The sequence below is a fragment of the Saimiri boliviensis genome, chromosome 14 (assembly GCF_048565385.1).
Source record: "Saimiri boliviensis isolate mSaiBol1 chromosome 14, mSaiBol1.pri, whole genome shotgun sequence".
NCBI lineage: Eukaryota > Metazoa > Chordata > Mammalia > Primates > Cebidae > Saimiri > Saimiri boliviensis.
Window position 1 is genome coordinate 75,328,910 of NC_133462.1, and position 15,720 is coordinate 75,344,629.

General features: G+C 44.3%; 1 protein-coding gene across 12 annotated transcripts in view; it reads left to right on the forward strand.

Annotated features, from left to right (window-relative positions):
* CNIH3 (cornichon family AMPA receptor auxiliary protein 3) overlaps window positions 1-15,720 on the forward strand; it is a 291,872-nt gene that overhangs the window by 225,031 nt on the left and 51,121 nt on the right. For all 12 annotated transcript variants that reach the window (XM_074385251.1, XM_039464191.2, XM_074385247.1 and 9 more), the window contains 2 exons: window positions 6,933-7,001; window positions 10,781-10,828. In XM_074385251.1, the coding sequence (XP_074241352.1) occupies window positions 6,933-7,001; window positions 10,781-10,828 (117 nt within the window). The remainder of the gene's footprint in view (window positions 1-6,932; window positions 7,002-10,780; window positions 10,829-15,720) is intronic.

Genomic DNA, 15,720 nt, shown 5'->3' on the forward strand with positions numbered 1-15,720 from the left:
ATGTCAATAAGATAATGCAATACACATGCAAGGTAGTGAGGTCTCAACCATTTAAGAGCTTGCAGAAATAAGAGGAGCAAATGCAGGGAAGAGAAAGTCCCAGAGAAAACCAGCCTCTTCTAATGCTAAGCTCTGATGGGGCAGCCCTGGGGACTCATTAGCTAATGCACGTTGACATTTTGATCATTTCTTCATCTTGCAGGAAGGTTTTTTATTTTTATTTTTTGCCATAGTATAGCATAGTTATTTTTAGCAAAATAATGATTTCCAACAAGTGAGATAACTTTTAAAAAATCTCCTGATTATAAATTCTGTGAACCCAAAGAAGGAAGCATGAGATGCTTTATAGTTTCCCAACTTTAGAGGCTGGATGGAATCAGGGCGATGTAGGCTCAGGGCAGACCCAAGCAGCGATTGACCTTGCGGTAGTCCTTGGTGAGGCTCTGCACAGTGAGCTTCCATGGATCGTTGCTTCAGGGTCCTGTGGTTGGGGGAAGAGGGAAAGGCGATAGGCTGGAGGGTTGGGGCAGGGTCTTTTGGGCTGAACTTACTTAAGCCTAGTGGTGGTAGGAACAGGGTTCAATGTTCATAGAAACAGCTTCACATCTAGAGTGTTCTCTGTAGCTGCCCTCCTTTCTGGACTTCTCAGTGGCTTCCCTTGGCCCTGCTTCTCAAGCCTCCAGCCTGGTATTCCACTAAGTCCTGCTGTCTGCCCATATATATTGCATTATGTTACTGATGTAACTTGATCCTTCTCTCTCCCTCTGGTGCTGCATCTCCTCGGGACCTCCAGTTTTCTGCCCTAGAGCCTCGCCCTTGCCCCACTTTTTCAGGCAGGGCCCAGCCCCAGGCAGCACTGAGGCAACCTGGCTTTCAAGGACTTCAGTTATGCGACTTGGGGAAGAAGGATCGCTCTTGCTTTGTTTCCACTGCTTTGCTGCCAACTTGTCTTACATTTTCTGTAATCACTTAAGCCTCCATCTCAAAAGTCTGGTGAGAAAAAAAGCAGGGGAGATGTCCGATGAGGGAGGGCGAAATATAAAAATAAGCATGGCTCCCAATATAAATCTGCAAATTTGACAACTTTGATGAAATGGGCCAATTCCTTGAAATCACAAACTATCAAAGCTCACGTCATAGGAAATAGATAACTGGAATAGTCCTAAATCTATTAAATAAATTGAATTTGTAGTTTAAGCTTTCCCACAGAGAAAACCCATAAGCTTTAGAAAAAAAAATTAGTGAAAACCTTTGTAGTCTTAGAAGTTCTTAGATCCAAAAGCATTCATAGGTTGAATACCAAAATATGACTCATAAAAGAAAAATGGATAAATTGGATAAACTAGTGTTAAAGTGAAAAACTTTTGCTCTGAGAAGCATACTGTCAAAAATGAAATGACAAGCCACAGCACAGAAAACAGTATTTGCAAATTACATCTTTGACAAGACACTTGTATCCAAAATATATAAAGAACTCTCAAAGATCATCAGTAACAAAACAATCAGCTAATTTTGTTTTAAAAGAGAAAATTATTTGGACACCATTTCATCGAAAAAGATGTACAGATGGCAACTAAGCCCATGAAAAGATACTCAGCATCCTTAGTCAGTGGAGGAATGCAAATTACAACTATAACGATACCTCAACACACCTACTGAAATGACTAAAAAAAAAAACAAAACTAGACAAAACAACTAAAAATCAAACTGGCAGTACTTAGTTTTGTCTAGGATGTGGAGTAATTGGAAGGCTCATGTTGCTTGTAGGAATGCAAAATAGTGCAGCCACTTTGGAAAACAGTTTGTCAGTTTCTTATAAATTAAACCCACACTTACCACATGGACCTTCCTATTTGTCCAAGGAAATTGAAAACTTGTGTTTAGATAAAAGCCCTTGTGTAGATGTTTATAGCAGCTTTATTCATAATTGTCAAAATCTGGAAACAACCCAAATGTCCTTTAAGAGGCAGATAAATAAACCTCCATTGTACAGATGTAGTTCGTCTGTACAATGGAGTACTACGCGGCAATAAAAAGGAACAAACCGTTGATACAGGCAACAGTGTGGGTTAAACTTAAACACATAGTGTTATTTACTTATGCTTACAAAAGAAAGCAGGCTCAGAAGCCTACATATTCCATGATTCCATTTATGTGACTTTCTGGAGAAGGCAAAACTAGAAGGATGGAGAACAGATTAGTGGTTGCTGGGCAGGGGCAGGGGCAGGGGTGAGACATGGTGGGGGGGGGCATTGCAGAAGGGGATTTTGGGGGTGATAGAACTGTTGTGTGTCTTGATTGTGGAGGTAATCACATGACTGCATTTGTCAAAATTCACAGAACTTTTCACCAAAAAGAGTGAATTTTACTGCATTAAATGTAAAAATGTTTTAAAGACGGGAGTGAGAAATGAAGTGATCTTTTTGTTGGTTTAGCATTAAAGTTCAGGTAAAGTGCAGCAGTTACACCTGTATTGTCAGTGGCTGGGCCTCAGGGTGCAATGGAGCCTTGTAGGACACATACACGGGCCGGTCTGTGCATTCAGCTGAATTAAACAGTGCAGGCTGCTCATCTGCCTGTCCTTACATCATCGTGGTTATCACACTCAGTCCATTGCTGATGTTAAGGCTTGGCACTAGGTAGAAGTCTGCTGCACTCAAAAGATGAGACTACACCGTGGGGCCTGTGGCTTCTATCCTCAGACAGGTCAGGAGGCTGGGACTGGGAGTCTATTTATGAATTAGTGCTGGGCGGCAGGGAGCCGAAACCCTGCCTCCTCAGGGAAGCTTTGCTTTGGTTCCATGGGGACAGCTGTTCATTCTTCTGTATGTCTTCTGACTCCTTATTTACTTTTCTCTGTATGTACTTGGAGGCAGAAGAATGTAATGGTATTGCTCAGGTTTTAGTGTTAGGCAGGCCTTGGCTTGGATCTTGGCACCAAAGAGTGATCTTGGGCAAGTAACTTAACTACTTTGGGCCTCAGTTTCTTCATCTCTGAAATGGGACCAATAATAGTGATGTAGGTACTATTATTGGTCCCATTTAATCCTTTGGGTGGTCAAAGGATTAAATGATAAAAAGCATGTGCAGCATGTAGCCCAGCACCTGACATGGTGAGCAGGCAATACCTGATAGCTGTTGTTACAATCGCCTTGGTAGCCCTCATCACACTGTAGCTCAGTGGTCTGTCTCATGGCGGTCTCCTCCCCTAGACTAGGAACTTGGTGAGCACAGGCACCAGTCTTGTTGATTTTTGTGTCTGCAGTGGTTAGCCCAGTGCCTGTGTATAAAGGTTGCTGGCTGAATGTTAGGTGAATGGATAGATACATTGGTGAGTAGATACTGGGGACAGGGAGGCTGAAAGCCTCCTGCCTCATGGATGCACTGCCATTGCTTCATCAGAAAATGCTCATGAAGGACCTCGTATCTCATGGAGCTCAAAGGCATAAGCCACTCTTCAGGCCTCCTTCGTCTGCGCCAGGCGAGGCGCTGAGGTGGGCTGAGGCAGGGTTACTGGCTCTCAGCCTGGCTGAACAGCTCCAGCTCCCCGTTGACTCCTGTCTCCTACTTCAAGCTCCAGCTACCTGTGTAGTCCAGACCCACCTCCCTGCACTCAGACGACGGGGACACAGGCCCTGGGGCAGGACTGGGGATGGGGGTTGTCTACTGTGGGGAGGCTTGGCTCCCTTTCCTCCATGGGCACCCAGCCTCTTTGCCGGGGTCCTGTACTTGGTGCACTAATAGCTGTGGAGTTCTGCAGCTGTCCAGATACTTGCTGTCAGTGACTGGATCAAAATGTGGTGAACTGTCTTTATAACTAGATAGATAACAGGTGCCAGGAAAACCAATGTCAGCCTCACAGGAGCTAGGAATGGTGGGCTCAGAGCTCTGTCCTTGGTCCTGCTTGGTTTACATTTGTATCAGAGTGAATGCAGATGTGGGTATTGAGGATATTGTGTTTATTAGGATTTGCATAGTAGTTGGGAGATAGGCCAATGTCTCAAAAGATGGGACCAATAGACCAGATTGAATAGGGAGGAATTAATCAGGATAAAGATTAGTTCCTGCTCTTAGGCCTCTAAACCCAACAATACTTGTGCAGAATGAGGTGGTCTGAGTTTAACTGAAGCACATGAAAAAAGACCTAGGGTTTTTAGGGAATGCAAATTTAGTATAAAGCCAGAAATGTGATATGGCCACAAAAAAGTTAATGCAATCAGGCTGGATTAAAAGAAGCATAGACTATAGAACAGAGGTGGTGAGTGACATTCTTACTGTCTGTGCCAGCCACCCTCACCTTGAATCTAGTGTTTAATACTGACAGTCACATTTGAGAATGGACATTTAGAACCTGAAACATCAGTGGTGGACAATCAGGATGATGAGGCAGCTTAGTGTCAGTTTGTGTAAACAATGGTTGGAGAGATTTAACTTGAAGAAAGATTTGCTGAGGTCACTGTAGCTGACAGTACTTAAAGGGGTTCTTTGTGGAAGAGGGATTTGACCCATCCTATGTGCTTCTAAAGCAGTGCTTTCTGGTAGAACTTTCTGTGGTGATGGGGATGTTTCATACCTGTGCCGTGTAATAGCTACTAGATAGATAGGGTTGTTGAACAACTAAAATGTGTCTATGAACTGAATTTTTAATTTAATTAATTAAAATAAGCTTTAATAGCTACATGTGGCTAGTGGCTATCATATTGGAGAGGATAGCTCTAGAGGGCAAATGAAAGAATAGGCTGGGGTCAGCAGATTTTTTTCTACAAAAGGCAAAATAGTAAATATTTTGGCCTGTAACTACTACTCAACCCTGCCATTGTGCAAAAGCAGTATAGATAAAAGAATGAATGCTACTATAGTCCAGTGAACCTTTATCTATGGATACTGAAACTTGAATTTTAGTATAATTTTCACATGCCACAAAATATTCTCCTTTTGGTTTATTTCAGCTGTTTTTAAAAAATGTCAAAAACATGAAACCCCATCTTTACTAAAAATACAAAAATTAGCCAGGCGTGGTGACACACACCTGTAATCTCAGCTACTTGGGAGGCTGAGGCAGGAGAATCGCTTGCGCCGAGGAGACAGAGGTTGCAGTGAGTCAGTATCGTGCCACTGCATTCTAGCCTGGCTGACAGAATGAGACTCTGTTTCCAAAACACCACCAACAAAATATTCTTAGCTCACAGGTTGAACAAAAATGGGTAGCAGGCCGGATTTGGCCTTTAGGCTGTAGTTTGCTGACCCTGGCTTAGGCTGTGGGTGGAAGCTTCAGGGAGTCATATATTAGTTTAATATGGAAAGCAATGATTAATTAGAGGTAGAAATGGAATGAGGATCCTCAGTGGTGAGTTTCTTGTAATTAAAGAGTTTAATTACAGGCTGGATAATTAACTATCTGGCAAGGGATGATATAAAACTGTGTTGGTTTAATATAAGTTATACTGAATTTTTCTTCAAATTCTGTAGGAGGATTGAAATCAGGATGACATATGACTGCTCTAAAATTCTACTTGCTTTGTGGAGGGAAGTTGTTTTCTCTGACTTGGTGCTTACTCTCAGCCCCATGTTGCTGGATTGGGGACATTCCGGGGTGGGAAGCTTGCTTCAGCAATTCTGCCAAGTGTTCAGGGACCCCTGGGATGTGCCTTCCTGGGGAGTTGCTTATGTCTGTTTATTTTCTTTCTTTCTGTTTCTCTTTCTCTTTTTCTTTCTTTTTCCTTCCCCTCCCCCTTCCCCTTCCCCTCCCTTCCTCCCCTCTCTTTCTTTCTCTTTCTCTTTTTCTCTTTCTCTTCTTTCTTTCCTCTGTCTGTCTGTCTTCTCAGAGTCTCACTCTGTCACCCAGGCCGGAGTGCAGTGGCTCGATCTCAGTTCACTGCAACCTCCACTTCCCGGGTTCAGGCGATTCTCCTGCCTCAGCTTCTTGAGTAGCAGGGATTACAGGTATATTCCACTAAACCTAGCTAATTTTTGTGTTTTTAGTAGAGACAGCGTTTCACTATGTTGGCCAGGCTCCTCTCAAATTCCTGACTTCAGGTGATCCACTCGCCTCGGCCTCTGAAAGTGCTGGGATTACAGGCGTGAGCCACCGTGCCTGGCCATGTGTTTATTTTCAATAGGAGAGACTTCACTGTGAGCACCCAAGGCTTCCACACCATAAGAAAGGACACTCCCCTGGCCAAATCCCACCTTGTTCTATTATTTATTCTTCCTGCAGTAGACCAGGTAGCTGCAGTTAGAATGTGGGCTTGTGAATCTTCAGAGTTAGGTCTTTCTGTGGATGGGCCATGCCTCATTCTGGGACTGGAGTAGGCCTCTCCAACATTCTTTCCTCCAGGCTTATGGGGAAGCTTGCTCTCTGGGGAGTTCTGAGTCTTCGTCCAAAATGAACTTAGGACCGAAGTTCAAAGGACTGTGCTGTGAAGCACTGACTGCCCAGAGCCGCCTGTCCAGGCTTGTGGACATCTAGAGATTGGTTATTTCTGTAACTTTCTCTTTTCCCTCTCACCTGACTTCTGTCTGTTTTACTTCTAATCACCCTTTCTGCCCACATACCCACAAATAAAAAATAAATAGCCCTTCCTAGAAGGAATGGAGCTAAAAGTAGTGGTTTGAAGTTTTAAATTTTTTGTGCTTTTATCTAAATCCCAACATGCCCTCAGCACAGTAGATTTTCTCTACATCTTTGTAAAGCACAGAATACTCAAACAACCTTACTGAGGACAACTTTAAGCATACACAGTAGACAGAAGAATATAATCAACCCCCTGTGCTTATTGCAGCGTCAGCAGCCACCAGCTGCGGGCCAATCTCGTGCCGTCTACAGCCTCTTTCTCTTTCCTGTGTTATTTGGAAGCAAATCCACAGAGGCTTCGGACATGGTGTACCGACTCATGTGCACTAACACCTCAAATCTCTGTATTCTGTTTCAGATAATTGCCTTTGATGAGTTAAGGACGGATTTTAAGAGCCCTATAGACCAGTGCAACCCTGTTCATGCGGTAAGTGGTGGATACTGGGGACGGGAAGGTGCTGTCACCTCAGGCTACCCAGGGCCTGGGAAAGAGGGTGAGAATGTGAATGATTTGAGTGCATAAAGAACATTCTTGTTCCACTGTGCCTCCCTACCTGGCTCAAGGTTGTGAAGGAGCCTTCTCACACCTGAAGTGTGCTGAGGTCTCTTGCAAATCAGGTGTGACTGTCCCAGTAAACCAGGGAAATTGTCTACTGTGCTGTGGCTCTTGAGTCCTCAAAGCCTGGTGCTCATGTATTTTGATTAATCATCCTTAAACAAGGAAAGAGGCTTCGTGTTGGCCAGTGTGCTTACACGCACATGAGCATCATGAATGGATGTCCCGTGCTGCATGCTCCACTTGGGCACCAGGTTTCTCAGATGGAGATATGGAGGGCGGGTTGATGCACAAAGCCCCTGCCCCCATATCTATCACCCACAAGCATTCATCTCAGGTGGTTCTGTGGGCCTGAGGTCAGCTCACCTCTGCCTGGAGAATTTGGTGCAGCCTGATTGCTCTGGTCTGGGTTCAGGATGTGAAAGGCTACCTGCCCCAGCATGCGTGGCTCCTGGCATCTTCCTGCTTGTCTGGCTTGGCGGGCCCTACATGCCACCCTTCTCCTGTGCCCTGGCTGTGCCTCTGACTGGGAGCTTCTGAATGGATGCTGGGTGGGTGTGGGTGTTTTGGGTGTTTGTTTCTCTGGTCAGTGCAGTCCATGTCCCAGAGCCAGGGACCAACCCTGTGTGTGGACAGAGCCTTTTCCACACTTACTCCAGTCCAGCACTTCTGAGTTCAAAGGGTAGTGCACACACAGTTCATTCAAGTGTGTTTCTCAATCTAAATCCACCGGTTCTATGTGTAGCTGAAGTTCCTTCCAGGCCACGGTTTCCAGCGCAAAGGCAAATTTTTGCCTCTTTGAGTAGCTTTGTTGACCTTTTCAGACAGAAGTTGTAGAGAGAACAACAGGTTCTGCTATCATGGTACCATCTTAGCCTGGAATGTTTATGGCGTGGTTCTTGAGTAGCAGGGACAAAGAGGTCTTTTCTCCTTCGCTGCAGGCCCCATGTATAAAGGATATGCTTTTAGGGAGGTACCAAAAGGCCATATGAAGAACCATACTTCAGGGTCCCCTTCTAGAAAATGGAGGACTGTTACTGGAGTTGTAATTGTTTTGAGTTTTTACTATGTGCTAGGAACTTCCTATACATAATCTGTAATCCTCACAATAATGCTGTGAGACAGGCATCATTAACCCAATTTATAAGCCACAAAATGAACTCTTTTGTGCAGGGATTCAGAGCTCATGAGTGGTGAAGCCAGGACTTGAACCCAGGTTTGCCAGTCTCCAAAGCCTGCCATCTTACCTCCTCCCCTTTGTTGTCTCTTCAAGAGACCTGATTTTATAATATCTGAGGTCAGCTTTGGTGTATTTTTTGATTCCGTGAAATAGAGCCAGACTCTTTCAAAGCAAGTTTTGATGCAAGTTTAAAGAACCTGCAAGATCTACTTGAAAACTTTCTGTATTTCATGAACTTACAAATATCAAAATCTATTTTGCTTCCACCTACCAGCCTCACCTGCACGTGGGATAATTTGGATCTGTCGGGCCTGAAAGGTTTCACTCTGGGTCTCATGTCTTTCTGGATGTTTTTGTGTTTGGCACCAACAGTACACACCTGGCCTGTCAATATCTACCAGGTGCAGTGAGCGGCTCTAGTCTTAGAGAGAGATACTTTTATGTAGAAATGCCAGGGAAGACAAGAGCTTACTTTCCTTCCTTCTAACTGTTTGGGCTGAAATTAATAGGCAGCTCACTTAGACACCCAAAGCTTTCTTGTATGAGTCCAGGGCAAATGCGAGGGAAGGAATTTGTCCTGCCGCTAAATTGTATCATGCAGATTCCATGCTGGGTTGCATGTGATTGGTGAAACCATGAAATATTTTTTGCGGAATCTTTTCCAGCTCACCTTGGTGAAGAATAAGGAAGATTAGACAGAATAAAGAAAATCAGGACAGTATATGCTCTCTAGGGAGCTTCTGTGAAAGGCCAGTGCAGGAATAGTGTTTGCACATAGTAGGTGCCCCATAGATATTTGTTGATTAAACATTGGATGAATATTGAAATGGTGGCGTAGAAATTAAATCTCAATTCTCTTTTTTAAATCCTATTGTTAAAGGCACAGTTCTAATTAGTGAACGATTAATTAAGGAGCCTGGGCCCTGTGACACTCATGGACAGAGTGAAGACTCTAGGTGCCCCTGGGGAAAAGACTCTTGTCTCGTATTTAAAACAAAAACAAAAGTAAGAACCCTAAATGGAAAAGTGCTAGACACGTTTTCCCTGCTTTTATGATGTTACTCCCTGGCAGGAAGTTAAATGCTCTGGATGCCTCATTTAACTCTCCTGCAAGCTCTTAGACCTCTGTAGAGCCCCCAGAGCAGCATTTCAGACTCAGGTGGCTTAAGAAAGCTGCTTCACTGATTGGTGACTCCAGCCCTGGAAGGACTTGTGTGTCACAAATAATTGCTGATCCGTATGATGCGTCTCTCAATGAGGGCATGAGACCCATTTGCATTTAAGATGCCCTGAAGCTCCTAATATTGTTGGACCCTCTGGGATGGAGAGGAGGAGGAATGCTCTGTTTTTCTCCTCATTTCTCATGTTTTCCCTTCCTTTTACCAGCTGGGCATTCAGGATTACTTTAAGTTAATGGTAGATATTGTCTTTCAGGGGCTCTGGCCTCCTGGAGAAGGAGCTAGTGTGTGTCTTCCAGCATCTCCTTTCATTCATGCGTGCACATAAGTGTGTGTGCTTGTGTGTGCACACGTGTGAGGAGTATGCAATGTGTCTTGCTAGCCATGTGGACACTAATATGTCCCGACGTGGGCTCCTTCCTCTAGGGTTACAGGAGGCACAGGAATCACTATATTTATGATTTAATTAGGGAAATGAAGTGTCCAAGCCACCTGTCCTTTCTGGATTCACAGGGAATCTCATTACCATTCCATCTACAGCAACCAAATTGCCTCAGTAATGAAGCACTGGGCGATGCCACAGCTGTGTTCAGTGTGGCTTTGCAAATCGTTAAAGTCACGGAAGGAAAAGGGAGGCAACGGCGTTGAGTGCGTGTTGTGGGCGTCATCACCTGCCCAGCCACAGGCCATCATCTTGCCTTCCCTTGGCAGTGAGCCAGGCCTTGATGGACTTGAACTTCTTAAAAAGCCTTAGCCTGGGGACATCACTGGTGTCTAATTTAGTGGGAGCTTGCTTCCTCCAATAGACTCACTTTAGAAAAACAAAACCAGCAGGCAGAGAACTTGTCTATGTTAGATACTAATGAGGGCACATACGCTCTTTTGAGACCCAAGTGGGAAGTCCTCCTGGGAGGGCCAGCTGCAGGCTTTAGGATATTCCATGAACATGAGGTACCATTCTGCAGTTTGACCACCTTATGTGTACATGGAAGCTGAGAGAGACTTGACTGTAGATAAAAGAAGAGAAATCTGTGCTGGACTGAGAGGGAAGATAGGGCCATACTGTTTGCTGGGAGAGTTCTGTTAAGAGCAAATGACCACGACAGGTTAGAGGGAAGAAAGTCAGAAACTCTATTAGAAGAAGTCATTGGGTGGAAGCATGCTGGCCATGTGCCTAGCAGGGGTCTGTGGTGGATTCCGTCCACTATTGGGGCTGATTGCGGGGCCTTCTCATGCTGTTTTAGCAGAACCCCTAACCTGCCCTCTCGTTTCTTTCTTGTGCATCCTGATAGAGGGAGCGGCTGAGGAACATCGAGCGCATCTGCTTCCTTCTGCGAAAGGTCAGTGTGGTAGCTTCATGCCGGAGGATGGAGAGTCACGTGGTGGTGGGTGGGCACACAGTGAAAGAGGCTGGTGAGGCTCAGTGCCTGCTCCAGTCCTGTCCACCCAGGAAGGCAAATGGTGGCAGGGAAAGGGGAGGTGGGAGCAAGCAATCAGTTCTTTGGAAACCTCCAGAGACAGGAGGAGCTAATTAAAGGAGGTGGCCATCTATCAAAGTGTCAGGACAGCCCTGGATATTTGCAAGTGCCCTCTGGTTGGAGTTAGACACTCTTTATCTTTGTATGATGATGGATGTCATTTCAGCTGCTGTTGCCACAGGGCCTTTGTTCCTGTCTGGTGCTGGGCTCAGGAACACTCCCTGCTGACCTTGGGAAGTTTTTAACTAGATGCTGGGTTCCCTTTGAGGTTTCAGCCTGTCACTCAGCTTTGCAATTTGATTGTCAGCATCATTGGGAGTGCTGGATGAGTAGGATAAGCAGGTGTTATTAAAGGCAGAGTCATGTCATTCAGAGAGTTGCTCTGAATGGATGGGTAGTATGTTACAGCTTCCCTAGACTCATTCAGGAAGTGCATGTAGGCTCACACAGTTCAAGCTTGGTATTTAGCACAGCTCTGTGCCATAGCTGGGGTCCCCTGTGTCTCTTTCCAGTCGAGAAAGTGTGTGCTTTTTGCAGCAAAATGTGGAGAATGGCAACTTGCCGGTAAATAACCAAAGGACTTCTGTAACCTCTGAACAGACTGGATAAACACAGGCCATGAGAAAGCCACCTGTCAGCCCAAAAGGAGTTTTTGAGCCTTATATGAATAGGACGGAAATACAATGTCATGTCAACATTGATGGAGGAGAAGCTATTTTGTAAGCTTTTAAAGTTTTTTTCTGGTATTTCAGTAATGATACCTTTCATTGAGAGAGAGCTTAATCAAGAAGCCAGTTATTTTTCTGGCTAATTACTTGTCTTTTAATATCTTCTAAGAAAGTCAGTGTGTTAGAATCCCGTATCTTGTATGATACAGCCGGGAAATATGCTCAGATAAAACCTATATATGAAAATATTTATAATCCAAGGGATAAAGACTTAGGAAAATAACATAATATAAATTCATAAATTTATACATTGTTTTTCCAGATAATATCTTAGATACTCATAACCTGCTCCAGCCAGTGCTTTTATAGTCTCTGGTTTGTTCTTTAAGACTTGACATCTAAGTGGCATAGAATGGATCAAAACAAAATCAACGCTTTGCCTTTCAGACTCTAAGTTACCCCTTTTTCTCCCATCCTGAATATGCCATCCTGTGTTCTCAGGCAGAACAATGTTCCATATCCATCACCTTTTAGCCCTGCTCATCCTTTTATACTTCTTGACCACTGACTCTGGTCAGGTAGCAGGCAATGGCCAAGGTCCTGTGGTCCACAGCCTTGCAGCTCTGGACCTTTTAAAGGTCAGAGTCAAGGGTATGAAAGTAAGCACACTATGCAAGGATTAGCATTACTTTTTGCAAATTTGCATATCATTTGCATAAGTTTCTTTAAACAATAAACTGAGACATTTTTCTTCAAGAAACGTTGTGCTCTAAGTACATTTTCCTGCCTTTTGACCCTTTCATTTGTACATGCTCCTTCCTCCCATGCCACTGCCTCTACTGCAGCTTCTGGGAAGTCAAATGTAGTTGTTGCTCTTGGTTATGGAAAATGCCAGGGAGAAAAGATGGACATCAGAGGACATGAAATAGTGACTTCAACAAGGTGTTGTGATTGTGTGATCACACCTTCTGCAGCCTGACAGTTTTCTGGCTTCCACGGGGAGTGGCACTGGAGTAGTCAGCACCTCTTCACTAATTCAAGGCAGAAATGAGCCATGTACCTACAACTTTATTTATTTGAGACAGGGTCTTGCTCTGCCACCTAGGCTGGAGTGCAGGGGTGCAATCTTAACTCACTGCAGCCTTGAGTTCCTGGGCTCAAGCGATTTTCCTGCCTCAGCCTCCTGAGTAGCTGGAACTACAGGCATGCACCATCATGCCTGGCTGACTTTTTAAATTTTTTGTAGAGATGGTTTCTTGCTTTGTTGTCCAGGCTGGTCTCAAACTCCTGGCTTCAAGTGATCCTCCCACCTTGGCCTCTCAAAATGCTGGAATTATAGGCATGAGCCATTATGCCCAGCCCAGCCTTCTTTCTTTATTTGTGGAATCTTTTTCCTTCTCCAGTCCCCTTGCCCTAAGAACATCTACTGTTAACAATTGGTTGTTAGTTCTTCTATGTGCCCTGGATACCTGAGATTGTTTTCAGTGATGTCATGATTGTTACAAGACCATCAGTTTCGTACCAGGACCACCAGTTTTGCGCCCTTGCATGGTAACAGACCACTACACTGAGACAGCAGGAGTTGCAGCAGAGAAAGAGCTTAGTAATTGTATGGCAGCCAAACAAAGAGGCACCAGGGGATCTCAAATCTGCCTCCTTGAGAAGTTTTGGGCTGGGATTTTAAAGGGAATTTTGGTTGATGGTGGGCTGAAGAACTGGGGGTTGCTGATTGGTTAGGGCATGGGAGAGAAAATCATAAGGATGTAGAAACTGCATTCTTGTACTGAGTCAGTTCCTTGGAGGGAGTTCGCAGACTGGCTGGTGTCAGTGGGCCTGGTAGAATCAGGATCTAGAAAATATCTCAAATGGGAATCTTGAGTTTTTTTTTTAATGTTAAAGATGTTGTCTATAGAAGTTAGGACCTTGTGACAGAGGCAATGGGACTTCTAAGCAGTAAGCGGCTGTAAGGAGATGGGCTGTAGGGGAAACTGGTTAATGCTTAGTTATACTTCTGTTTAAAGCGTATGCTTTTATTAAATACTGAGCAATTTTGTTTTATTAATTTTATGAGGATGATTTCAACATCGTTTATTTCTGAATGTAATTTCAAATGATAGATGCTTTTGTCTAGCCCGTGAGGTCTTGTAGCTCACGTGTTATGTAGCTTAAGTTGGTAACACTATTCTCGCAAAGGCATTTAGGTCCTGGGCATGCAGGTCTGTCTCCTCTCACTAGAATGCCAGTTCTGGAAGGTCAGCAGCTGTGTTTCATGCACCATCATGGCATATGATATAGAAGGTAGAGCAACACATAGCCCATTGATGGTGCTGAGTATTTACTAAGTGAATGGGAGCCAACTTTCTGGCACTTCTGTCATCTAAATCCTCCTTCTTGAGAACATTGGCGTAGTCAATAATCTTTCCATTTCTTCATTTCAGTAGTGTCCATGACATAGTACAAAATTTACATATTTTATTACATTTACTCCTTATATAAGATTTGTATTTAAAAATTGAGTTTAGCCGGGCGCGGTGGCTCAAGCCTGTAATCCCAGCACTTTGGGAGGCCGAGGCGGGTGGATCACGAGGTCAAGAGATCGAGACCATCCTGGTCAACATGGTGAAACCCCGTCTCTACTAAAAATACAAAAAATTAGCTGGGCATGGTGGCACGTGCCTGTAATCTCAGCTACTCAGGAGGCTGAGGCAGGAGAATTGCCTGAACCCAGGAGGCGGAGGTTGCGGTGAGCCGAGATCGTGCCATTGCACGCCAGCCTGGGTAACAAGAGTGAAACTCCGTCTCAAAAAAAAAAAAAATTGAGTTTAACTTAATATTTGTATCTATTATTGACACAGAAGATCTCTAACCTACAGTTCCTTCTGTCTGATTTTCTTCTGTAATGCTTATATCCTCTGCCCCCTTGTAGTCTGTATTTCAATGGTCCTAATATCTGCTCTCAGCCAATTCTGGGATCTTTATATTTGTAATCTTCCAAATATAAAAGTGAGTATGCAAACTTCTACTTCCAAATCCTGCCTCTGCCTTTATTATTTATGTAACCCACAGTGTGTGCCTCAGTGTGACTAAACTGGGGTAAAATTAACAGTACCATACTCACAGAGGTGTGTGAGAATTAAGTGAGGTAATATATCTGGCTCATAAGTGTGCAATACATATTAAATATCATTATCATCCTAACCCTTAACTCCTACCTAAAACCCTTTATAACATCCCTATGCACACCCTTGGTGCTGAGGCTGATCAAGCTAATCCTTGGCTGGCTGTACCCCCTCTTAGCATCCCCTCTCATTTTCTTAGGTAAATGCCATTTAATGTTTGAGCAGCATCACAAGGTGGGCCAGCCTGGGCCTCCTCCCTCCTGTCTCTCTCATTTTGCATGGGCTTCTGAGTTCCGATTCCCAAGCTGTGAGCACATGTAGGGGATGGTGGGGCAGGTTAATGGGTCTAGTTAGCAGCACCACCTTCTGGGAACTGCACTTTCCAAGAATTTCTTGGAACTAGCCTCCTAAACACCCTAGAATGTGATGCATCTCAGCAGCTGATTGTTGTTAAACCACCTCCTCAGCTTTCTTGGGAGAAAGGAAGGGATTTTCAAAGTGGATCCAATTTTAGCTCTGTAATTATCAAAAAATGTGTTCTTTGGGTAATTGTCTGAACGGCAGGATTCTCGTGTCAACTTGTGCTCATGATTCATTTTTTTAATGGCAAGACCACTTGCCTCTTGAGCAGCTCTTCCCACCAGAACATGTCATGAGCTCTGTGGGGCCCCTACAAAGTGCAGGTTTGGGAGCAGGAAGCTTCCTGAAAGGCAGAGGTTGGTGTGATTGCTGCTTGCAGGCACATGAAGGGTTCTCATGGGGAGGAGGCTGACTCCGGTTGCATCTGCAAGTTTAGCGACTGTTTCAAGGAAATTAAGTTAAGTGTGAGCCCAAATGATCGGTATGAGACTAAGGAGAAACGTGTGTCGTCAGTGGTGGTCATCAAACTTTGGGACTGGTTGGAAAATGTTCACATTTCTCAGATAAAGTTAGGACTTTTTATTTTTATTTTTTGAAACAGTCTCTC